The sequence below is a fragment of the Microtus pennsylvanicus genome, chromosome 22 (genome assembly GCF_037038515.1).
Source record: "Microtus pennsylvanicus isolate mMicPen1 chromosome 22, mMicPen1.hap1, whole genome shotgun sequence".
NCBI lineage: Eukaryota > Metazoa > Chordata > Mammalia > Rodentia > Cricetidae > Microtus > Microtus pennsylvanicus.
In genome coordinates, this window is record NC_134600.1 from 14,014,972 (window position 1) to 14,042,417 (window position 27,446).

General features: G+C 37.4%; 1 protein-coding gene across 1 annotated transcript; it reads right to left on the bottom strand.

The window, feature by feature from the left end:
- LOC142840079 (uncharacterized) lies at positions 1 to 26,156 on the bottom strand. The gene is made up of 4 exons (XM_075956554.1): positions 26,130 to 26,156; positions 2,943 to 3,066; positions 2,685 to 2,745; positions 1 to 1,450 (listed from the first exon to the last, which is right to left on the bottom strand). Exons 1-4 carry the CDS (start codon positions 26,154 to 26,156, stop codon positions 1 to 3), a joined length of 1,662 nt encoding a protein of 553 aa, XP_075812669.1.
- Positions 26,157 to 27,446: the final 1,290 nt, after the last annotated feature.

A 27,446-nucleotide genomic window follows, 5' to 3' on the forward strand; every position in this document is an offset into this window, starting at 1 on the left:
TTATTTATGTGTTCTTTTATGGCTTTGAAGAGTATTGTGATGTGCAAAGGCCTTACCACACTCATTACACTTATAGGGTTTCTCTCCAGTATGTGTTCTTTTATGCTTTTGAAGAGAACTGTGTTGAGCAAAGGCCTTACCACACTGATTACATTCATAGGGTTTCTCTCCAGTATGTGTTCTTTTATGGCTTTGAAGATTACTGTGACATCCAAAGGCCTTACCACACAGATTACATTCATAAGGTTTCTCACCAGTATGTATTCTTTTATGGCTTTGAAGATGACTGTGACGTCCAAAGGTCTTACCACACTTATTACATTCATAGGGTTTCCCTCCAGTATGTGTTCTTTTATGCAATTGAAGATTACTGTGACGTCCAAAGGCCTTACCACACTGATTACATTCATAGGGTTTCTCACCAGTATGTGTTCTTTTATGCCTTTGAAGATCACTGTGACGTGCAAAGGCCTTACCACAGTCATTACATTTATAGGGTTTCTCTCCGGTATGTGTTCTTTTATGCAATTGAAGAGCAAAATTTTGTGCAAAGGCCTTACCACACTCATTACATACATAGGGTCTCTCTCCAGTATGTGTTCTTTTATGGCTTTGAAGAGTACCGTGTAGTGCAAAGGCCTTACCACACTGGTTACATTTATAGGGCTTCTCTCCAGTATGTGTTCTTTTATGCAATTGAAGAAGACTGAGATGTGCAAAGGCCTTACCACACTCATTACATGCATGGGGTTTCTCTCCAGTATGCATTCTTTTATGGCTTTGAAGATTACTGTGACGTGCAAAGGCCTTACCACACTCATTACATACATAGGGTCTCTCTCCAGTATGTGTTCTTTTATGCCTTTGAAGACCCCTGTGACATGCAAAGGCCTTACCACACTGATTACATTCATAGGGTTTCTCACCAGTATGTGTTCTTTTATGGCTTTGAAGATCACTGTGACATGCAAAGGCCTTACCACACTGATTACATTCATAGGGTTTCTCTCCAGTATGTGTTCTTTTATGCCTTTGAAGATTACCATGTTGTGCAAAGGCCTTACCACACTCATTACATACATAGGGTCTCTCTCCAGTATGTGTTCTTTTATGGTATTGAAGATTACCGTGTTGTGCAAAGGCCTTACCACACTGATTACATTCATAGGGTTTCTCTCCAGTATGTGTTCTTTTATGCCTTTGAAGATCACTATGAAATGCAAAGGCCTTACCACACTGATTACATTCATAGGGTTTCTCTCCAATATGTGTTCGTTTATGACTTTGATGATTTTCATAAAGAAGAAAGTCTTCATCATCTTGACCATACTCATAGGCTTTCTCTCCAGTGTGTGTTCTTTTATGCATTTCAAAATGATTGTGATAAGGAAAGACTTCATCACATTGCTTAATTTCACAGCATTTTTCTCTGCTATGTGTTTTTTCATTCCTTAGAAGATGAGTGTTATAAGACAAGACTTCACCACAATGAGAATATACTGAAAACTTCTCTCCAGTTTGAATTCTTTCAATCCTGCAAGGATAATTTACACATGTAAAAGCTTTACCACATTCAATGAAGTTGAACCTCATACCTATATAAATTAATTTCATATTTTTTCAAATTGTAAAAAGGAATCAACTATCAAGGTTTTATTTATAGCTTTGTTTAAAATAATGTTTTGTTCTCTCATTAGGTGTCATTTACATCTAGAAAAATATTTGTGATGAGAAATTCCATTGTGCCATGGTTTATCTTTTCATCTATAACTATACCTATACTTTTCTAGGACATTTTTTACATTTTTGAAGAGAACTGCATATACTGAGTGCTTTACCAACTTTACTCCATTCATAATTTTACTATATTGTGAACCACATTTGGTAAGTGAACTAAGACACCCAGAAGTATTTGCATAGACCCAGAACTCATGTTTGTTTGTTCCTTTTTGTTGTAATATGAGATTGTATTTGGGTATTAACCATGATGATAGAAAATAAATTAACTTTGTATTTTTGGATCAAACTAAACATGTACACTCTACATTGGAATTACAGTTTATCTTCTTAATTGTTCTTAAGGAGAGGTTTGCTAAATCTTTCTGTATTCCTATTCTCATACACTTGTGTCAAGAGTGACATATCATATATATGAAAAAAAGAATAGTGTATAAAAGATTTCCCAAATGAATCTACAAGGTTTGACTTTCACAGACTTGTATAGATATTAAGATTTCTCTACAACAAATGCCCCTTGACTAGTCTGATTTCACTAAACTTAGCACAGTCACAAAAAGTATATGAGTGATACAAGGCTTACCATGGGCTATTGAATTAGTAGAAAGTTTTGCAGCTATACTCATCATCACTGAAATATGTATACATTTTCTGTCATGAATAGCAAGAAGCAAATGAAGCAGCAGTTCTACAACATAGCTCTCGTGGTGCTATTAATCAAATGGTGATATCTGTTCAGGCATTGCTACCTAGACTTTTTCTTAAATGAAGGCTTAACAGATGCAATTCACATACATGAAATTGAGGGATATGGATTTGTGAGAACTTAATAACCATCAATACATTTAAAGCTGTGGTCATTTACACTGTTGCTTTTGTTTTAAAGTTCCAGAACACATTACAAACTATTCAAGGGAAATTGTTATGAACTTGCCCAAGAAAATTACCTTAAATGTCTTCTAGAACATTGACAATGCTCTTCGGTGTGAAGGTCTTCCCAAATGTATCCTGAAATACAGTACCAAAATATATGTTACTTTATTTAAGAATGTGCAACAATAAGCTTATTATCTTAAGTGCACCTAAGAACTGGGACTGTGTTATTTACCTCATTCTTCTTTCTCTAAAACATATTACAGAACAAAATCATAAACCAAAGAAAAGTTGTCTCCACATTTTGAAACATGAAAGAAATTCATTTTCACCTATAGTAGTTAGGTTCCTGTAGGTCTCCAGCATCACATCTTTGTAGAGATTCTTCTGTGAAGGATTCAGTAAATCCCACTCTTCCTTAGTGAAGTTGACGTGCACATCATCATAGGTCACTTCCTTCAAAAATATACCATATATGAGTACAATGTAAGTATGACAATAAAATGCATACTTCTTTAAAAGTATAGTTTTATGATTCTGGTGTTCCCCATTCTTGTTCCATGACATAGACAGTCACTTTAGAAGGAAATTGAAAAGGAGAATAAATTCTGTTATTTCTGTGTCCTTTGCATAGGATACCTCCTTATAAGAGCAGTATCTATTCACAGGGAAAGAAAAAGAGAAAAGATCAACGGTATGTTGTATGCATGAGAAAATTAATGACTACAGAAAGGAAAAAAAAAGATGGACAAACTGGGCATATTGTTGTATTTTGCCTTTAGCACAACACTCAGAAAACAGAGGTGTGTATATTTGTCTGTGAGATGAATGCCAGTCAAAATTTAACAGAACTGTTTATCCATTTTTGGATACCATGTATCTTGTCAGAGGTTGAGGCATGAACATGTCTTTGCCCAAAGTCCAGTTTTGAAACAAGAACACAAGATTTGAGTGTCTTCGGTGCTCAATATTCTCTGGAAAATAGATCAATGCTACCAGTAGTAATCGTGTCTCACTTCAACAGTACCCTAGGTTATTTAAATTCCATATTTTACAGCTTTTTGAAGTGGTTAAAGATTACCTATCTATACAAAATGTATTCTTTTTTTTTTTTTGGTTTTTCAAGACAGGGTTTCTCTGTGGTTTTGGAGCCTGTCCTGGAACTAGCTCTTGTAGACCAGGCAGGTCTCGAACTCACAGAGATCCGCCAGCCTCTGCCTCCCGAGTGCTGGGATTAAAGGCGTGCGCCACCATCGCCCAGCCAAAATGTATTCTTTATGTGTCTAAAAAACCTGATTATTCTAACTATAAGTATGACAAACAAAGATGACTATTGATCTATAATTCTAATACCTACATAACTTAAAGACTAAGACTTCATATTAGAATATTGTACAATAAACAACTGTACAACAAATGAGGACAATGGGCTCAAAATGTAACCAATGAATAAATATCTTGATCAGTGGAAAAAATATACATTGCAATTTGATAAATATATTTATTAATATATAAAATGTTTTAAGCAGAGGTAGAAGCATGAATGCATACAATATTCAATATTTAACATTATATCAATGTACAAAAATCTGTATCAAAGCAATTGCCTATAAATTATAACTCACAAGCATTCCCTCTATTACTCACTATTATTATTAATGTATGTAAACTCACACTAATCTATTATTCCATCCAATTTTCCCTTTTTTTCAAAGAAATCCCTGAGCCCATAAAATTTCCCTTCTAACCCACAACCCTATACCAATTATAATCAACCCCTAAATGATTTCCCTAACCCTAGGACAAACTTTGTTGGAATTCTTTTAGAATTACTTCCAGCTCTCATGGGGGTGATGTTCTTTCTATGGGATCCTGTGAAAGTAAAATGATGGTTACATTCCAAGATTTCTGTCTGGTATAATTGCAAATAGTCTCTGAGTATTTTGTAAAGGATTTTTGATCTTCCTCTTATAAGGTCTGTCCAGAACATTGTAAAAAGTGGACCATTTCAGCTAACCAAGTTGGAACCATCTTGAGCAGCTGGTACGCAAAACAGGTCTGGTAGTAGCACTATCATCATCATGCCATCGTATCAACCAGGTTGAGTTGTTGTTGTGGGGCCCCAACTTCTTCCTGGAAACTTCAAAATTACTGCAGGAAAATTCATTGTTCATTGTGGAAAACTTAAACATTATTTATATAGTCATATACAGACATATATATTCAATGACATGTACAATAGAGACAAAAATAGAAATGTAGAAAAGTGAAAATTTTTCTAAATTCCTTTTTCTTTGTGTCCCATGCTCCTGACATGAGAGAGAAACTCTGAATTTTTATTTTAATGACATGCTTGGATTTATACAGGGCAGAGCCAGTGTCCATCTCTAAAACCAGCTCTATATCTTCATAAATATACATCCACTTACAAAAGCCACCCAATGAAATGATAGGATACAAGTATAAATTACTGAATCTAAAAAGAATAAAGGGGCATATATGTGTATGATGTAAAAGTATACATCACTAAAATTAATTTTAGAAAATAACTACTTATTTATATATATATTTACATTGATGTAGATATGGATGCTCCCTTTTGATATAAACTTGACATTTTTATTAAAACATCTGTCTATGATTTTTATATTCTTAAACTATTTTACCTAATTCAACTCACTTAAACGTGCCATGAAAATTTCTAGTCCTTGAGAGTTATTATTATAAACCAATTAGGATATAAAGTACTGCATGTTAGTATTTTGTTATTTATTACAATTGAAATTATACTCAAGTTAGGTATGTTTTCAACATTATTTTGAATTTCATTAGCTGATTCAAATGAACATACTTTAGAGAAAATGTTTGCTGAAGTAAAGCAAACTTTGTCTTTTTGGGGATTACAAATTACTTGTGAAAATATACAAAAAAATGATTATATTAATCATTCAGCATATAAAATACTTTTACAAAAATTTGAGCCCAAAAGTTAAAAATTATTTGTGGAATCTTAATAGTTTTCAGAAATTGTTGCAAGACATTGATCATCTATATCCGAATATTGGAGTAAAAAATTGAAAAGAGTAATTAGAACCAAACCATAAAAGGTGACAAGGAGTTAAATAGTCAAAGAGAATTATCATCTAAAGCAGAGAATAAATAGTTTAGTGGAAATAAAATTATAGGAGGCACTTATGTAATGTCTGGATGTGAAGTTTTGTTACATTCAAGACTTTTTTTGATACAGGTTTCTCTGTAGCTTTGGAATGTGTCCTGGAACTACCTCTTCTAGACCAGGCTGGCCTTGAACTCCACCTGCCTCTGCCTCTGCTGGGATTAAAGGCTTGAGCCACCACCTCCTGGCCTTCATTCTAGACATTTTATGCTCTATGAATTCCCTATAGGAATTTTACTACAAAGGAAAGATATTATCTTATAATCAATATTTTAAACATATAAACATACTAAAAAAATAAAAAGTTATGTGGAAAAAAAATCTGAGTTTTTTTTTTTTTTTGGTTTTTCGAGACATGGTTTCTCTGTGGTTTTGGAGCCTGTCCTGGAACTAGCTCTTGTAGACCAGGCTGGTCTCAAACTCACAGAGATCCGCTTGCCTCTGCCTCCCAAATGCTGGGCTTAAATGCATGTGCCACCACCTCCTGGCTCTGAGTTGCTTTTAAAAAGAAAACTGAAACTTCATCTATTAGCAAGAATGTACCAAGGTTAAATTGTAGCATGTTTTACTAATGTAGAAATTGAATCATTACAGACAGAAAGTGAACATTGGCAAAGAGCTTACAGTAATTTCTTGGGAGAAATTAACAACAAATATTCCTTTAGCCATAATATTAATGATCATATAGAGAAGTAACTAATTCTAGGGAAAGGCTCCATCTAGCTTCCTATATTTAATTTTGGGTTTGAGTCTCTATCTGATATCTAGGCATACATAAAAAATACTCATGTTTTACCTCTTACAGATCTGCTGCATATGACAATTAAAATGCTTAAGTTTTTTGCAATAAAATATGAGCATGCATTACAGTGACTTTGAAGTCTCCAAAAGAAGTGTGAGTAACGCAAGGAAGATTTCAACTGCACTGTGTAATTGTTTCACCATCTAAACATCAGGTTTGGACTACAAACTGTTCGGGACAATATTAAAATGGTACATTGAGATGATTGAGACTGCTGGGAACATATGTTTTAATTAAGCAAACAGTTATTTTGGAGGTTTGAGGAAGAGATGATGGGCAAAAACACAGAGAGGTTCAATGACGGAATTGAATCAAAGACCCAGATATTAATCCTCACACCTATGAACACCTAATTTTTGACAAATGAGCTAAAATTATACAATGAAAAAAGAAAGCATCTGCAACAAATGGTTATGGCATAACTAGATATCAACATGTAAAGGAGTACAAATAGATCCATATCTATCACCATGCACAATATTCAAGTCCAAAGGGGATAAAGGCCTTAATATAACTTGGACCTCACTGAAACTGATAGGAGAGAAAGTGAAAAGTAGCCTTCCAAGTATGGAACTAAAGACCACTTCCTAAATATAACACCTGTAACGCAGAGTCTGAGAGGAACAATTAATAAATGGGACCTTCTGAAACTGAGAAGCTTCTGCACAGCAAAGGACACAGTCAATAACACAATAAGGCAGCTTATTGAATTGGAAAAAAATTTCCAATCCCATATAAGATAGAGGACTGATCTCCAAAATATATAAAGAACTCAAGAAATTAAACATCGAAATTTCAAATAATTCTATTAAAAATGGGGTATAGAACTAAACAGAGAATTTTCTATAGAATAATCTCAAATGGCCAAAAGACACTTAAGGAAATGTTCAACATCCTTAGCCATCAGGGAAATGCAAATCAAAATGACTCTGCAATACCACCTTCCACCTGTCAGAATGGCTAAGATAAAAAACACCAATGACTGCTTATGCTGGAGAGGATGTGGGAGTAAGGGGAAGACTCTTCCATTGCTGGTGGAAATGCAAATTGTACAACCACTCTGGAAAACAGTATGACAGTTTCTCTGAAAATTAGGATTCAACCTACCTCAAGACCCAGCAATACAAATGACAATGGTGTGAACTCCCTTATACATCAATATTGGTTGTAAAGTAAAGGATATTCATGGTACAATCCACAGACACAGAGAGAGTTAGTTAACAACAAAGGATCAAGGGAGGGATACATTGATCTCCCTGAAATGGGCACTAGAATAGGTCTTCTGAATTGAATGGTGGTAGTTGGGTATGGGAACAGGAGAAATTAGGATCAGGGTGCTTGGATGTGGGGAGAATGAGGAAAGACTACAGGAATTGGGGAACATTAGGGAGTTTGTACGGTACCTAGTACAGTAAATACTCGTTAGATTGTATAAAATGCCACTAGCAAGGACTTTTAGGAAAGAGGGATAAGAAGCCTGTGAAGTCTTCTATAACAAAGCAAAGTATTCAAAGTTGGGACTGTGACACTACCCAGCAACAGTTACATCTACATCTAGTCCTTCTTGCAAGATATGTTGAGTTATTTGTTCCCCAGAACTTGTAGGAGTAAACAACAAATAACTCGTGAAACTTCAGGCCCATTCCATTAGAGGGAGACAATGCCCATCCTAATTGGATGTCCAAGACCTGAAGCTCACTACACTAAAATCTATGATAGAACCAAACAAGATAGGAAAAATGTCCATGAAATGATTTCTCATGATATTCTGCTATTCTCATAGAATGGTGCCTCCGCCAATTGTTATCAAATTGGCCTAATCCAGGAACTCAAAGCAGCAGGAGCAGACACAGGCAGTCAAACAATTAGAGAAGATAAGGAGACCCTGCTGCCAATGGGGAGCAACTGCCTCCCACCTTAGTTGAGGACACTAGGTTAACACAGCCCACAGAATCAACTAAGCAGGAGTTATTGGTGCTCACAGAGACTCATAACCTATAGGGGCCTGTGATAAATGCTTTGCATATATGTTATCAGTTCATACGTTGGTGTTTTGTGGGACTCCAAGACTTGGTGCGTGTATATGTGGGGTGTACTTTAACTCATTTGACAGCTTTTGAGACCACTTTTCCTCATTCTGGGTTTCTATATCCAGGCTTCATATGGATTCTGCATAGTCTTACTTTAACTTGTTTTACCATGTATGTGGGCTGGTTTTCCATGTCTAGTTGACAATGACTAGAGACATCAGAGATAAGGGAGCCTCAGAAAAAAAAATCCTTCCATGGGATTCAGAAATGAGGCATTCTCTCAATGACTGATCAATGGCAGAGGTCACAGCCCATTGAGAGTTGTGTCATCCCTGGGCTGGTCCTGGGTTCTATAAGAAGAGAGGATGAGTAAGTCCTATGAAGTAAGAAAGTAAGAAGCACTCCCCCATCACATTTGCATCAATTTTTGACTCAATGATCCTGCCCTTCTTAATTTCCTTCCCTGATATTCTTTAATAGTGAACAACAATATGGAATTATAAGCCAACTAAACTTTTTTCACCCAATTTTGCTTATTGGTCATGGTGTTTCATCACAACAGCAGAATCCCTAATTAAAACAAGACACCATGTTTTGTTGATGTGTATGAGATTTTAAAGGTAAACAAAGAAGAGAGATTTGGGGAAATGTGAGACTGAGATGAATGGTGGAAGAATGGATGAAGAAAATGTGTTGCATTTACACAATGGAGTATCACACAGCAGAAAAAATAATGACATCTTGAAATTGCAGGCAAATTTATGGATCAAGAACACATCATACTGAGTGAGGTAACCCATACCCAGAAAAACAAATATACAGTGTCCTCACTCATAACTGGATTTTAGACCTTAAGCAAAGAAAACCAGCCTACATTCTCAACCTCAGAGAACCTAGATATCAAAGAGGAATCTAAGCCAAATACACATGGATATAATCTACATGGAAAGTAGAAAAAGACAGGAGAAGAAGGGAGGAGAGCAGAGAAATGTATATATGTCAATAAAAACAATTAAAAAAAACCAAGAAATGACATACACTACCGACTGCCTGGACAGTCACCCAAGATCCCACTCTACTGTTGGACTTTTAACTTTAGCCTATACACATAGAAGATCTGACCAAGTTTGTGTGAAGCAGGAATTTTGAAGGATTGTCCTTCTTTGCCATGGCAATGCTCAGCTGTCACTTTTTTTTTCTGTCCTGCCTATCTAACTTAGACAGTATACTGTCAGTAGTTAACTCAAAGGGCAGTTTCTTGACAGTGCCTAAGTCTTGCCAGCAAGAAAGTTATCTACATTTAGTCATTTCTATGATATCTATCATTTCTCTGAAGTAGATAGGTGTTGTTAGGAACAGACATGTCTTGCCATAAAAGCCTTATATAATCATAACATCCTAAATGCCATATTTTGAATAGAATGCCATATTTTGAATAGAAAATGCTTGATGACTTATTTAAAATGTATTTTTGGCCAGGGAGTGATGGTGCATGTCTTTAATCCCAGTACTTATGTGGCAAAAGCAGGTTGACCTCAGTGTGCTCAAGGCCAGTATGGTCTACAAGGTGATTTCCAGGACAACCAGAGTAATACAAAGGAACCCTATCATGGGAAAAATGAAAATGAAATGTCTTTTGGTTTCACCTTGAAAGCCTACATAACATGACTATAAGTATGATTATAATATGTAACTATTAACTTGTAAATTTATTAATTTAAATAGCTTATAATAGTAATTTTCAGGACTAGAGATTCATTTTACCTCGTAAAGTGACTTGTTGGGCAGAAAAACTTATATAAGAAAAAAATTGTAAGGCAGGCGGTGGTGGTGCATGCCTTTAATCCCAGCACTTGGGAGGCAGAGGCAGGTGGATCTCTGTGAGTTCGAGTCCAGCCTGGTCTACAAGAGCTAGTTCCAGGACAGGCTCCAAAACCAAAGGGAAACCCTGTCTCGAAAAACCAAAAAAAAAAAAAAGAGTAAAAATGTATGTACAGTATGTTTTATCAAAAATAACCTTGAATTGCCATTAATATACAAAAATATATTAAATAAGATTAGAAATATTTACAATATAACAAAAATAATCTCAAATATGTATTAATATACAAAAATCCATACTAATGTAAAATATTTAATAAAAATAGTTTTTTATATAAAGTTACATTAGTAATCTATGATTTATCCTATATTCTCTATATCTTCCAATTTTCTTTTCAGAAAAAGATAATTAAATGTTATCTCCTTTGTTAATATTTTTTACCATTACCCATAGTAACCTGTTACCACCTCCACCTCAATGATGACATAAATCATGACCTAATGAATGAACAAACTGCTTACCCCAACACTTGGGAATATGGGAACCATGCTTTTAAAATTATTTTTGATGTCTGTGAGCAATGGCATCTATAAGGGTCCTTGAAATAAACCCAGGATAATTTAAATTCATGGGAGAATGCCTGTATTATCTCCTTCCAGTCTTTGTGTAATTGGAAAGTGGAGGAATTATCTCAAGTTCTGGCTAGTGTAGTGTATGAGGACCATCTTAGATAGTAATCTTGGAATTGTCCGGAATAATTTATAGCACAAAGCTGACCTTTGGAGGAGGGTAGTCAGTTTAGTGGCATTACCACACTCAAGAAGGATTCAATGGTGTGGGGCCCTATGCCCGTCTTTAAGATTTTAATGGTCACTGCTAAGAATAATCGTGGTTTACTATAGAAAACCTTTTAAGTGCCGTATGGAGTAAAGCTCAAAGCAGTTAAAGGAGCACAGATTTTTATTTATATACAGAATTCAAAACCTTAATTTTAAGTTACTTGATAGAGATTTAGACCCAAAATCATGAATAGGAATTAAGAAGAAGCCTTTTATTTAAATTAGATTTTAGATGTAGTGCATACTGATCTTATTCATAAATCCTGTAGTCAGATAGTAGTGCTGAAAGCTGAAAGATCAGAGAAGCACAGCATCCAGCCACTAGTTTTAGCTCTATAAAATTCCCAGTCCAATGTGGGAGCCCAGGTGTGACTCAGTTTCTATCTGGAGTCTTCTCAGACTTAAAGATTCTATTTGAGTCTGAACATGCCTGCTGTTCTTCTTCTAGTAACCTTGAGGGCTGTGAATAACATCTGTGTTAGCCAACAGAAAAAGCATTTTGCCCAGCTCAAATAGCCCACTTTTTCTATTAAGATTTGGGCTAGTGTAGGCCAGCCAGGGGCACTCCTTGTTAGTGATTAGAAGCAGCTTAGCTGAATCAGATAATGCACAGGTTTGAGCTGCCTCCAAGCACAGTGCAGGGAGGTGGGGAGCTGACTGTACTGCTTTTTGATCTGCCTTTTGACTGTGTTTAGTATATATGCTGGCTGAGAAATAAACTCAGGCTGTTTTCTATTGACCTTTCATCTTCTCAGTCTAACCTATGATTTTGTCTTCATTTCTCTTAATCTAACTTTTCCTTTGCTTCAGCATCCCCTCCAAGGGAAGCCCTAGAAAAATGTTTTAAGACTCACCAAATGGGGTATCCCGTCTCTATAAGTCCTCAGAGTGAATGCTGTTTCTACAAAACACTCAATCCTCAGCTCCTCTCTCTTACCACCTTATATTCCTCTCTCTGCTCAGGCAAGCCACTTCCTATCTGCAACTCCTTAGTGATAGGATTAAAGATGTGAGACTCCAGCATTGACTCTACAACAAACTAGTGTGACTACTGGGATTAAAGGTGTGTGTCAGTATTGCCTGGGGTGTAAGGCGGGCCATGGCATCTGTTTACTTTAAGATCTTCAGGCAAGCTTTATTGTTAAAATATAAATGAAAAAATAAAATTAAATAATTAGAAGCAAGCATCTGAGATCAAGAAGAGAAAAGTAAAACTGTTAATCACCAAAGATTCTAAAAAATATTCTGAGTACAAGCTGGAGAAGGTCCATCGTTTTCAAAAACAATAAATGATATAATTAAATTATGGTTCACAAAATCAGCAATATAGATGACACCATTGACAAAACAAGGCACAAACACAAACACAAATCTACACACACAAATATATATACATATATATATATATATATATATATATATATACACACACATAATTAATTCTTAAAGAAGAACAAGGTTCTAATCAAAATCACTGAATCACTGGCCATCACACATCCTGTACACTCCTGTTCTTTCCTTTACCAATAATAGAAAATGGGTTCTGTGAGAAGGGCTGTTTCACCAAAATTTACAATATTCACTTGAAGTCTTCTAATGTTTTTACTTTACAGAAAATAGATTTGATTACTGAAAGCATTTCATTCTCTTTTGATAAACAAAATGATGTGTTAGGATCACATACCATGTTGTTTCCTACAATTGGTGATGGAATCCAAGTCTGCATCACAGTGAGGAAATGAAATCTTTTTAAATGAAATTTAAAGAGAACAGATTTTTAAAGAATCAGTTTATATGTAAATCAACTTGATTTACTCTAACTACTTGGAGTTCCAAGCACTTCTGAAATTAAGGTTACTGCTATTTTTTGTGTATGTCTTTGTATTTTTTGGGTATGATATTTTCTATATGATTGCTGGAAGTGATCAAAGCTTCAGGGAGTCAGGGAGATAGAGGAAGAGGATGAGAAGTTAAAGGAGCTACAAAATGAGGTAGAGAAACAGATGACTAAGAGTACAACCCCAGGCAATGCTGGCTCAGTGATCATCTCTTGAGGAGAAGATGGAGGCTGATGCCAGTTCCATCTATGTTGGCAATGTGGACCATGGTGCAACAGGAGAAGAGCTTGAAGCTCTCGTTCATGGATGTGGTTTCATTCAACTGTGTTACTACAGTCTGTGTCAAATTCAGTGGCCCTGCCAAAGGGTTTGTATATATAGAATTCTTAGACAAAGAGTCAGTGAGGACTTCCCTGGCTTTAGATGATTCCCAGTTTAGAGGGAGACAGATCAAGGTGATTCCCATCAGCAAAACAGATGGGTTACCCGTGTGCCCAATACTGTGCCCAAACTACCAATTACAACAGCTCCCAGTCTGGATTTGACAGTGGTTTAAACTGCTGGCCTTTACATCAAAAAAAAAAAAAAAAGATATAAAAAGAGAAAAGAAAAATAGAAGGTGGAAATTTATTTTTAAAAAAGATATACTGGGCTGGAGAGATGGCTCAGGGGTTAAGAGCATTGCCTGCTCTTCCAAAGGTCCTGAGTTCAATTCCCGGCAACCACTTGGTGGCTCACAACCACTTGTAAAGAGGTCTGGTGCCCTCTTTTGGCCTGCAGACATACACACAGACACAATATTGTATACATAATAAATAAATAAATACATAAATAAATATAAATAAATAAAAATAAATACAAAAGATATACTGGGGAAGGGGGAGAATCCCATAACTAACTGAGGAGGAACCTGCTCTGGGCAGTAGGGCAGGCCCAGGGAGTAAGACAGGATTGACATATTCCCTCTGGAGATTCGATATGGACACTTCTCAAATGTGCAACCTGCTCCCTATTTTCCTGCTCCACTTCACTCTCTTTGTGCCTGCCCAAGGGTAGGTGGGCACGGATGGTACGAGCCTTTTTTTTTTTACCTAGAGCTCTGGAGGGCACCACTCTGTTCAGCTTGTTTCCTTCCCTCATCTTCTTTCTGCTTTTTGGAGTCCCGGCTGGCTCCTGATTTACCAGGTCTAGGAACATGCTACCCTTCTTTCCTTGGGCCTCCTGCCACTCCAGTTTGTCTGCTGCATTTTTTTGGTAGCATTTTGTTTATTTTTCTGTCTTGAGTGTCTTTCTTTGCAGATTTTTGTAGCGGGAAGAACTCACTTACAGTGGATTCAGTGTAAATTCCACTTACCCCTGGGGAAATACACTACTTTGTTTTGGGAAGTTTTGCACTGTGGTTGTTGTTGTTGTTCATCAGGTGTTGTTGTTTTTTTTATTTTTGTTTACATTTTTCCCTTTTATTTGGAGGGAATGGGAAGAATTGGGAATAAGGAGGTGGGATCTGCATTTTGTTTATTTTTTAACCTAAATTACAAGGGATGTGTTTTGTTTTTAAATATGTATCATGAGGAAAGTTGTTTATGAAAAAAGAAATATGATTTAAAATTTATTTTCTCCTACATGGAATATGGTCCAAGATGTGAATTATGCTCCATCTACCTGCCAAACACAATACACACCTGAGAAATCTCTGCAGATCAGAAACTCCTTTGTTCCCTGGAAAAAGCTTCACTGGATCACACCATTGCAGCCAGTGGCAGGATCACATTAAAGCCTTCTAATCATGCATTGCTAGAAGATCAATATCATCATTTCCTACCAGTTCCTAAACTATTTGTAATCTTTACAACACAAATCTGACATTGGAATGCAATATTGAGAACTTCTGGAAACTAGACCTTCAGTTTCCTAATCTCTCTTCCCATTGCACACAAAGAGCAGTGTCCATGTGTGTAAAAATAGACAATCACCATCATATCCTGACTTTCCAGAGACTCCCCTGCCCCAATAAATTCATATACAGAGAGGCTCAGAGGACAAGGGACACTGCCAACATGAACCACATGGACCAACATAACTACAGTCTGCCTCATGATCAGTCCAAATCACAGCAGAAATGACAGTTCAACAGGCCTGATCGCCCAACACTCACCACGGTATAGCTTGTGATTCTCCTTACTACTCCTACTCCAGAGGCAGAATAGAATCATGGAAAGAACCCACAAACTGTCTGCTATTAGTACTCCCCATTGCTAACCCTTCCCAGAATTCCTCACAGGCTAGGGCCACCTATATGGGCCTCACATTATTAGCAGCTCCGCTATAGGAGGGTCAGAGATCAAATGAATCAGACAGCAAATTCTTTCCAGTTCTGAACTCCCAGCCCAGCATACAGTGCCCTAGTTTAGAAAGTTTGTATTTAGTACACATAATTCAACTCTCCTACACCACATCCTGTTTCTCATCCAAAGCACAGGGTCCTCTGTGTGCACATTGCATTGCACACTCACTTTCCAGTGCAGCCATCCCATTGCCTCAGAGATGGGAAATCCTGAAGAGAAACACAGGTCACATTCATAAAGGAATCACTGTTCCTGTGTAACTGTGGTTACTTTGTAAGTGTTGTTAAAGAAAAACAAACCATGAATTAGAAAACAATCAGGATCATGTTAGGGCTTGGAGGAAGCAAAGACAATGTGAATATGATGTAGTTTTAATCTCAAAAATTATTTTGAATAGTTGAAATAGGCTAAAAGCCATGTCCTCCAGAGACTAGAGATTTGTATTAGAGCCCAATAAATATTTGTCATGTATTTTCCCTAAAGATGAAGGTCTGAATCCAGAAAAGTAACAGTCCTGTTAAGCAGGGACACAATATTTTACCCAGATCATCTATTTTGGATGAACTCTTGTAATATTGCAATTAGGTTTCAATATAAGGTCAGTCCCACACCCAGATTGCCATTGCCTGTGGACTGCAAACAATGGTCAATCACGATAATAATACAGCTTCGCAACTGATCAATCAGGGCTACCTGATTCCATGTAAGTAATCTCAGTTAAAGGAGGAAAGCTCTCACCCTCAGGCCAACCTCTCACTTCCTACACTGTGTCCACCAGCTTCAAAGTTGGTCAATGAGTTCAACTCTTATACCAATCCCTCTTCATTTCTAAGTCCCCAATAAAAGCCAGAATGATTAGCAGACACTCATTAACTGCTCTATTTTTCTTTCTCACTGACTAGAGAAGGACAAACCTGAAAGGAGTTGTAGGACTGACTTCCCAGAAATGGCAACAGAGGCAGGATTAGGTGTTCAACATAATTCTCAATTACATAGCAAGAGGCAAGCCTAAAGTATAGGAGACATTGTTCTACATAGAAAACAACATAACACCTTTAATCCAAGCACTCGGGAGGCAGAAGCAGGTGGATCTCTGTTAGTTCGAGACCAGCCTGGTCTACAAGAGCTAGTTCCCGGACAGGCTCCAAAACCACAGAGAAACCCTGTTTCGAAATCCAAAAAAAAAAAAAAAAAAAGAAATCAAAATAACTTGAAAGAAATGAAATGAAACTCTCAATGACTTAGAAACATTGGAGAACAGAAACAAATAGAGATAATAGAAGCAATAAACTTAAAGAAAGTATTTGAAACTGATACCAAAAAGTGATTTTTAAAGTGATGATAATAATGCACTTTTAGCAGGGCAGTGGTGGTACACGCTTTTAATCCCAGAACTCAGAAGCAGTAGCAGGCGGATCTTTGTGAGTTTGAGGCCAGCCTGGTCTACACGAGCTAGTTCCAGGACAGGCTCCAAAGCTACAGAGAAAGCCTCTCTCAATACACCAAAAAATGCACTTTTGAGATTAAATAAAATTTTCTATATTGACTTTACAAAAGAGTAGTCTAGGAGAGACTTACATACATTTAATCTACATGGGAAGTATAAAGTATAAAAAGACAAGATCTCCTGAGTAAATTGGGGACATGGGGACCTTGGGAGAGGGTTGAAGATGGGAGTAGAGAGGGAGGAAGTGAAGCCTTGAAAATTGTAGAGATCAGTAAACATCAATTTAAAAAAATATCGATCATATCTGCAGAGGATAGTTCCCTTATTGCAAATTCAATGTTCCTTGACTCAAGATAACATTCCTAATCTGGAAACCCACACAATCTGGTCTGCGTTTATTCACATGACATTAATTTACACGTGCTGGGCAATTACAAACCTCTCCTACCACAGTCAGGCCCTTTTTCATAGTTGTGGCTGCAACAGCGGATTGCCTATGCTGTGCCCCCCGCAGTGCACACAATAATCTATTCTTCCTATTGTGGTCTGAGGAGAGAAGAAATGCTCCATATGCAGATTCTTTTTCTGTGACTGCGTTGACAGTCAACTACATGGCTCAAAAGCATTATTTTATTTTATTTTATTTTATTTTAATATATTGGTTTTGTTTGAGACAGGGTATCACTGTAGTTTTGGTGCATGTCCAGAAACTAGTTTTTGTAGACTCTGCGTGCACCACTAGTTCCAAGGAAATATATAATTTTAAAATTGTGAATTGGTACACTCATTTAAGAACTTTGAAGGCATAATGGGGGCGGGAAAAAAAAGAACTTTGAAGGCGTAGTATAGAGGAGTCTCAAGGTTGCCCAGGAAAGCAACAGACAGGGACCAAGGCCAACTGAGTCAACCTAACAGAAGTTGTCTCAGAAACAATATTTTTTTGGGGGGGGTTTTTTTCGAGACAGGGTTTTTCTGTGGTTTTGGAGCCTGTCCTGGAACTAGCTCTTGTAGACCAGGCTTGTCTCGAACTCACAGAGATAGAAACAATATTTCTATTGGGATGGAAATGCAGCTCTTCTAGAATTAATATGACTTTCTACTGAGAAATCACAAAACACATTTAGAAGATTAATAAAGGAAAGTCTCGGGCTGGAGAGATGGCTCAGAGGTTAAGAACATTGCCTGCTCTACCAAAGGTCCTGAGTTCAATTCCCAGCAACCACATGGTGGCTCACAACCATCTGTAATGGGGTCTGGTGCCCTCTTCTGGCCAGCAGGCATACATACAGACAGAATATTGTATACATAATAAATAAATAAATATTTTTTAAAAAAGAAAAGTCTCTTTAATGATGTGATGCATTGATCTCTGTCCAATGCTCAAGGGGAGCTAGGTTAGACAGATTTTGCATTCAATATATGCTATTATCCATATGTATCCCTTAAGATAATGATCCAGATTATAGTTTGAACAATTGAAATAGAAACAGGCAACTTGTCAGTCTAAATATTTAGGCAAAAGTATTCTCAGAATATTCTCTTAAGTATGCCAATGACATGTTACAGCAGGTCATTCTTAACTGACAGGGTTCTAAGGTGAAGATCATGAGGGAGGAAAAAAAACTGGACTGGACAAGTAAAAGATAAAAAAGATAGGGTGGGGAGAGGTTGCAGAAAATATATCCTATACCTAGTAAGATTCTGAAGAAAAATAGCATCTTAGTTGGGCAGTGGTGGGGCACGCCTTTAATCCCTGCACTGGGCGATTTCTCAGTAGCTTTGGAGCCTGCCCTGGAACTCCTGTAGACCAGACTGGCCTTGAACTCAAAGAAATTCACTGTCCTCTGCCTCCAGAGTGCTGGAATTAAAGACTTGCACCACCACTGCCTGGCAACGACTTTTTATTTTTAAATCAGTGCTGGCTTCTTTGAAATGGTTTGGAGTCAAATATCTGGACAATCTGAACAGTGTATACCTGGGCATTCTAATCTCTACCAGGCCTAATTAGCATATACTTAAAGTCTGGTGTTTTAGATACAGTTCTCCCTCTGCTAAATTCTACTTTGTGAGATTATTTTTTAAGCATTGTTCAATCTATTGTATCACCAATTCTACTCTTCAACATTTTGGTACAGTAGTGGAAAGCTACACAACACGTGAGATGCCTTTGATAACCTCCACAAATTTAAATATAGATTCAGATTATATTTAAAGCTTAAATGCAAAGTGCTAGATATCCGGAAGATATTGGCGAATCTAGGCTTCTCTGAGTTTGGCAACTTGGCCATGAATGCATGAACCATGTTGAACTTGACTAGGAAAATGTATTTACACACAACGTCCTGCTCCCAATACTCTAAGGAGATGAAGCCACAGAACAAATTTATTCAGAGGCCTGCCCCTAGGTTCAGGAGTTAGCAGGGACCATGAGGAACTTCACTTACGGAGAATATCTCGACAGGTTCCCACCCAGACGCATGGAGAAAACACTATAGTGTCTTCCGCACCTCGCCCTCTGCTCCTCCCCATCAGGAGACAGCATTTCCTCACTCACCATGTTGTGCTTCTCCATTTTGCCAAAGTTCTCAGTGCACCGTCTCCCTGCAACAGCAACTGCACCCGAGAACAGGAATCCACTGGCGCCAGCTCCTCTTCAATGCCAAGACTGAAGATGGCTGCCAGGAAGAGGCCTGCACTGCTTCTGACTGGCAGGTCACCTGGAGTGCATGATTGGCTAGTGAGTCCTGAGTGACAAGAGCTCCTCCCATCGGAATATAGTGAGCTTAAAGAGACAGAATACTGGTTCCTGTGCAATCCATTCCCCCTAATAGAGAACTTCTCTAGATCTGAGAATATATACATTTCAATAGCACTTTCCCAAGGCTACTAAAGCAATCAATGTCATCTTTATGCGATCCTAGGAACTTTCCCTTTTTCTTCCAGCGCACTATGTGACTTGTATGGTACGCTGTGCTAGGTGGGTGGCGTAATTTCCTCTTCGACAGAGGTAAGGATGCCTAGAATACTAACAATTAAAGAGAGTTTTAAAGTTACAAAATGAAATATTTGTTCTGTGGCTTCATTCTGAGATCAGATGAACTGAAGGTACTTTTTACATGGTTTGCACAGGAATTTTACACAACAGGAAAGAGAAAAGCAGGAACAAGATATCAATCAAGATGATTGGTCTTTCCCCATCGGAAAGCTGGATAATGGCTCCATTGCTTTATGGGTTTTGTTTATTGAATTCAAAGCCAACTCCAGGCAAATGGATAATAATAAAAAGAGTAGTGTTCATAGAAATTTGAAAATGTAGAGAATAATGGAGCTAGAAAGAATGTCTTCATGAGCACTGTTGTTAGCCAGCACATCTCCCTCCATAGTCAGGTGAATAAAATATACAACTGCAGTATTCAAGATTCTCTACATCAGCAGGACTGGTAGAATGAATCTCATCATATATGTAAACAGTGGGCTTATTAGAATGTCTCACAAGCTGTTGTCCAGGTAACTTAAGAATAGCTGCCTACCAAAAGCAATTGAAGAATCCAATAGCTTGCTTCTCAGCCTTTTGTCTAAGGTCATGTGAAGAATCTAGTAGTTGTTCTGCCCACAAGGCTCTGTGACTCAGCTGGTTTTAAGTATTCATCAAAATTACAATGAAGTAGGCTCCAATACTAGTAAATGAATGAGCTCGGTAGCCACAGCTAGAGCACAGAGGCAAAAAAGATAATTTTCTTCTTCACAATACTTTATATGTGACTGCTGCTACCAGAATGTAAGATGCTGATTAAGTTGGGCCACAGTCTTTGTTGAATTCAGGTTTATGTGTGTGTGTGATTTCAAGACAGGATTTTTCTGTGTGGTTGTAGAACTCATTGTGTAGGCCAGACTGCTCTCAAATGCAGAAAATGCCACTACCTCTGCTCAAGAGTGATGGTGATAGGACTGTGCACAGACATGGGTGGGAGAGATGGCTCACTGGTTAATTGTGAACAAACACTGAGCAGCTTAAAGTGAGTCCTATCATCTCAACTTATACAGATTAATGGAGGATTTTCCCATTTCAAAAACCTTTAAGTAAAATCTCTCTCAGGTATAATCAATTCTTTGTGTATCAGATAATCCCAGAGGTAGTCTGTTTTAACTACCGAAAATAGCCAGACATTTCAACAACAAAAACAGAAAAAATGATCAAAAAAAAATTCTTGCCTGCAGGAGGCACAAAAAGTGTGGGAGTTGTTTTTTTTGGTTTTTTTGTTTTTTTTTTGGTTTTCTGAACAGGGTTTCTCTTTGGCTTTGGAGCCTGTCCTGGAACTAGCTCTTGTAGACCAGGCTGGTCTCGAACTCACAGGGATCTGCCTGCCTCTGCCTCCCAAGTACTGGGATTAAAGGCGTGAGCCACCACCGCACAGCAGGGAGTTGTTTTCAAAACAGTATTGTTCCTCAACAAATGAAGCATGGAGATTTTATGTAGGGAGTCTGAACATGCTCGTGTATCATCTCCCTTTCCTTAAGCATGCTCAGTTAACAAGTCCACTTCTAACCATAATCACAATGTAAAAGCAGAGACATTTAGGGGCATTCTTAAATCAAAATAATGTAGGAACAAAAGTAAATAGACAAATGATGGAAAGAAATGCATCTGGCATGTTTATACTGTACCATAAGGTCTTGCTTGAAATTCAAGTAGATGACACTGTGAAAAGTTGACAATCAATCTTGATGCTTATTCTAAAAGATAACTTTACCAAAACCATAATTTTCACAAACACAAAAAAAATAGAGAACACAAAACCGGAAAACTTCAAGGAAAAGTCACCTAACAGCCCTGTATACAGTGCTTCAGGAGGAACAATTATAATGATCTCTATTAATCTCTGAGAAGGCTGACTAGGTGGAAGACCACAGCCACTACACAGTCTACAAACAAAAAAATTACACAACCCAGGAAAATAAGAATCCTGAATAACATCCAAAAAAGGAGAACTGGAGAATTGGAACAATATTACCTCTTAAATTCATTCCAAATATCTGTCACTGCTGCCCAGAAAAGCATTTGCTAAAATAAATATACTCAAATATGCAAGCACATATTATTAATTCAATTCACTGGGAAACACTGAACATTTGACAGTAGGTCACTGAAATTACTTGGCACAAGTGAGAAATGTTAAGTCTGGAACATAGCCTACAGGCTCTGACATTCAACACTGCACCCACTGGATGAGGAGTTGCATTAGCCTGGACTACAAATCCCAGCATTCCAGGTACAACTCCCTCAGTGAGGGGTCAGGAGCTCTCCAACAGTGTATTTAGGTGTGACCCTGGAGGAAGAACACTTAGTTCCCAGTTTGCATGGGCTCCTCCCTCTCACCCCCCCCCTCGTCCTGTCTCCCAACATGGGATTGGTCATCAGAGGGCTCTGTACTTAATAAAATGGTAGGCATTTTGATTTGGATTCATTTTACCTAATTAAACTTCTATTGGCTAGGATTTTTTCTTAACATGAAAGAAACACAGAGCACACAACAAATACTCTTAGGATTTTATTAGAAGGGATGTGCACAGGCCTGGGAAGTCAGTGTGCAGAGAGGGAGGAAGATGGCTCATCCAGCATTTTTTTTGGTTTTTTGAGACAGGGTTTCTTTGTGGTTTTGGAGCCTGTCCTGGAACTAGCTCTTTTAGACCAGGCTGGTCTCGAACTCACAGAGATCCGCCTGTCTCTGCCTCCCGAGTGCTGGGATTAAAGGCGTGCGCCACCACCGCCCGGCTTTTTATTTTATTTTATTTTTTATTTTTGGTTTTTCTTTTTCTTTTTTTTTGTTTTTCGAGACAGGGTTTCTCTGTGGCTTTGGAGCCTGTCCTGAAACTAGCTCTGTAGACCAGGCTGGTCTCGAACTCACAGAGATCCGCCTGCCTCTGCCTCCCGAGTGCTGGGATTAAAGGCGTGAGCCAACATCGCCTGGCTGGATTTTTTCTTAACATGAAGGAAACACAGAGCACACAACAAATACTCTTAGGAGTTTATTAGAAGGGATGTGCACAGGCCTGGGAAGTCAGTGTGCAGAGAGGGAGGAAGATGGCTCATCCGGCTTTTACAAGCTGTCTGGTGTATGCACAGACGGGTTGACATGGCTACATCATATGCAGATGATAGGGCTCATGCAAGTAGGGAAGGGCTTAGCTGAGTAATATGTGGATCATGCATGAGGGAGCCTTTAACATCCCTGGGTGCCTGAGGGCCTGTCTGGCCCTACATGACCCCTAGAACCTAGGAGTATCAAATATATGTGGCTTAAATCATTATAGTCACCACCTTATCAGGTGATGTGAAATGCCCATCATGAGCTGGGTATTTCTGGATCTATCAAGTTACAAAGTAGGACATATACAGCTGCAACCTGTTATCAAATGGAAGTGGTATATTACAGATCCGGACCAAGGAGGTCCTGAAGACACAAGGAAGGTACATGAAGAAATGGCCAACTTCCAATGGTTTCTACTCCTGTTACTATGCCTTCTGCTGTCAACGTACACCTATAGTCTATTCCCTGTGATTGGTTGAATGAGGAAGAGATGAGTAGGTCCTGGCTGATGGTTCAATACATCATGCAGGAACCACTCAGAATTAGACAGCTGCAGGATTACAATCCCTGGCTGGGACAACCGTGAAAGATGCTTGTGAAAGGAAATGTTCCCAGTGGGCAGAAAATCAAACAAGACACATTTGAATGTGGTTTATTTGGAAGGAGAGATGGTCTAATCTACAACTAACAATGAACTGATTGATGGACTTTATCCAGTGGTTTGACTGGATGCTGAGGGGTTAGTAAGGAGCATGATTAGAAAATTGGTGATTGAAGACATCTGAAGAAGGAGGATGTGAATAATCTCTGTGAAAGGGAAATGAGTATAAAGACCTTTGTATTCCTTATAAATGCTGATCAAAAGGTTCATTCAGCTGATGAGGAGTTCAAACCTCATTGAGACAGAATGACTCTTCCATGTACAATCAGTCTCTTTTCCCAGTTATTCATGTCAGTGTCCAATGGGCCCATGACCAAAGTGGCCACGTTGCCATAATGGGAGATAGTCATGGGTTCAAAGCTACAGCTTTAGAAGATGTCTTTTTGTGTTTACATCTCTACTTTAGAATCAGAAATGATTTTAGAATTAGACAATGTCTATGTTTCTCTAAATCCAAGCATGAAGTTAAAAGAAACATTCAAAACTCTGTCTCATGTCAAGAGCCTTCAGATATGGGACAGAAAGAAGATCAATTTTAAATGAACATTTTACTTTCCTTCAGGCCCATTTTGTCTACATCTTTTATCTTTCACTGAAAATATGTCTACATGAATAATGCTTACATTTTCAATAAAGAATAGCTTCCAAGAAGAAGACATTAGGGTCCCACAATGTCTCTACCTGGTTTATATGATGGCATGATGCTGGTAGCACTATGGGACCGATTTATGGGTACAAGCTGCAGATATCCTGCACCTTCTTACATTCTGCCCAGAATTCCAAATAAGAACTTCAAAAGAACCCTATTGAATACTCAGAAACCTTTTGCAATTATCCAAAACAGCAATCTTGAAATGTAACCATCATTTTGCCTTTATCATATCCCATAGAAAGAACATTGCCCCCATGACATCTGGAAGCAATTCTAGAAGATGCCATTCTCTCTCCCAACAAAGTTTGTCTTCACAGTCAGGGACAACATTTAAGAATTGATTATTACTCATATAGGGTTGGGTGAAATTATGTATACCCAGAGATCTCAAAAAGAGGGAAAATGGAATTGGATATTAGGCAGATTACTTACTCACACTAATAATAACAGTTTCTAATAGAAGGAATACTTGTGAACTATTATTTATGGATTTACATAGGTATAGACTTTTGTATATTGACACAGATTCAAATTATATTTATTATATAGAATGTTTCTATTTTTGTTTAGAATATTTATCACAACTATACAAGGTTATTTTTTCTTTTTTCAGATTGTACAAATGCATTATTCTACCTCTGGTTAAAACATATTTTTATTGACACAATTTTATGATATATTTATCATATTGCATTATATAACTCTACCTCTGATCAAGATTTTTATACATTGTTTACATTTGGAGGTCATTGTCCTGCTTTACTGCATAGTTGTTTAAAGATTGTTTTATATTCTGATATGAAGTCTTATTCTTCAACACTGTGATGAGAATTTGGTTGATTGCTCAGTCAGTTGTCTCTGTCATCTACTACACTTTTTGGAAGCTGCTAGACTGCACTACCTGTCTACTCAAGAAATATTATTGCTCTTCTCAGGAATTGATGGGGTTGAAGATGAGATAATCATACTTACCATCCTCTTGTGATCTAGTTAAGCCATTTCTACTACAACATGGACTCCTTAGGATAAAATGCTTATCAAACCATTAGGATGTATTCCTTCCTTAATATTGATTATGCTTATTGTAATTCTAACTTTACTTTTGACATCTGTTTCTTGTGTGCATAGTTTTGTATAGGGTTTGGAGTTTCTTATTAAGTTAAATGGGTAAGTGCTGTTAGAGCTCCTTCAGTCAATAGCTTTAAAATATCAATCCACTTGGGCATGGTCTCTTACATTATAAATGAATCTGTAAAGTGTGTGGTTGCTTTCTTGAATCCAGCTCCTGATTCTGGATGCTTGCTATTTTGTATATAAGATCCATTGCTCTCTAGGTGCTCATCTGACCTATAAAAGCCCAAGATTTTCTTACACACTAACTTGGTGTTTTCAAAAGTCAAAGATTCAGTTAGTACTCACATAGTTCAGAGTCTGTCACTCTGACTTGTACAGCCTTCAAAATTCATCATTAAAACATGAACTCAGTGTTACATGATGAACTTAGAATGAATGCAGCTATATTAAGTAAAATCAAGCATTTCTGTCTCATGTGTTTGTATGTGTGATTATAGGTTTGGGAAGATTGGGAGATATGGTATAAATCTTTAATTTTCTTTTGGAAAATATGTGGATTGTTTTTAATTAAATATCATAAATCAGTGTGCTTTAGGAAGTGGAAGTATTTCATTCAGCTACAAAATTAAGCAAAGTTCCATATTTCAGCTATTCATTTTATACTATCACTTTGTATAATTCACCAACAAACAGCTGTGTATCAAGGATTGTTTTTTATTCAACTATATATTTATCCACTACTCACCCTTCGTCCCACCTCCACTTCTCCCATGATTCACATGTTCCTAATTGACTAAGATCTTGTCTTTCTCTATGTCCTATATAGAATAGATTTATGTATGTCTCTGTTTCCTCTTTGTTGTATATGTTCTGGGCATTGTGAATTGTAGGCTGATTGTCCTGTCTTTTATGTCTAAAATCATTTAGGAGTGAGTACATATATTTTTCTTTCTGGTTCTGGGTTAACTCACTCTTTTATGATGTTTTCTAGATCCATAAATTTGCACATAAATTTCAAGATGTAATTGTTTTATCCACTGTGTAGTACTTCATTGTGTAAATATACCACATTTTTTTGTTCATTCTTCAGTGGAGGCGTTGTTTTCAGGTTCTGGATCTGACAAATAATGTTGCTGTGAACACAGTTGAGCATTTGTCCTTGAGCATCCATTGAGTACATATTCAAAGGGCATGGCTGGGTTTTAAGGCAAGTTGTTTCCTAATTTTCTTTCATTCTTTTTTTTTAATTTTTGCTTTTCAAGGACACAGTTTCTCTTTAGCTTTGGAGCCTGTCCTGGAAGTAGCTCTTGTAGACCAGGTAGGCCTTGAAGTCACAGAGATCTACCTCTGCCTCCCAAGTGCAGGCATTAAAGCCATGCCTCACAACCAGGCAGGTGGCTTTCTATTTTTCTACGGAATAACCATACTGACATCCAAAGTAGCTGACTCAGTTTGTAACCCCATCAGCAATGAAGGAGTGTTCCCTTAACTCTACATCCTCTCCAGCTTAAGTTGTCATCAGTGTTTTGATCTTGCCTATTGTTACAGATTTAAGAGGGAATTTCAGATTTGATTTTCATTTCTCTAAAGAATAAGGAGTTTTGAAATTTCCTTAAGTGTCTCTGAGTCATTTTAGATTTATATGTTAAAAGTTTTTTATTTAGGTCTGTACTCCATTTTTATTGGAGTAATCCATTTTTTTATTTGATGACCAATTATTTAAGTTCTTTGTATGTTTTGAAGATCAGTCTTCTGTCCAATGTGGGATAGGTGAATATCTTTTCCCATATTACAGGCTGCCTTTTTTGTATTGTTGATCATGTTCTTTGTTACAAAAACATTTGCTTCAGGAGATCTCATTTATTATTTTTCTCAGTGTCTGTGATGCCTGTGGTTATAATTTGAAAGTGGTCCTTTTTACCAATGTGTTCAAGTGTACTTCCAACATTCTGTTTTATGTAGTTCAGTGTTTTTGTCTTCATGTTGTAGTCTTTGATCCATTGGGACTTGAGTTTTGTTCATGATGATAGATGTGGATCTACTTTAATTCTTCCCCACATTG

Coding starts and splice junctions, on each gene's coding strand:
- LOC142840079 (XM_075956554.1), bottom strand. CDS start 26,156: ATGGGAGAAGTGGAGGTGGGACGAAGG. Junction 2,746..2,942: donor CAGGAACCTAACTACTATAG/GTGAAAATGAAT, acceptor ACTGTATTTCAG/GATACATTTGGGAAGACCTT. Junction 1,451..2,684: donor TGTTCTAGAAGACATTTAAG/GTAATTTTCTTG, acceptor TCATCTTCTAAG/GAATGAAAAAACACATAGCA.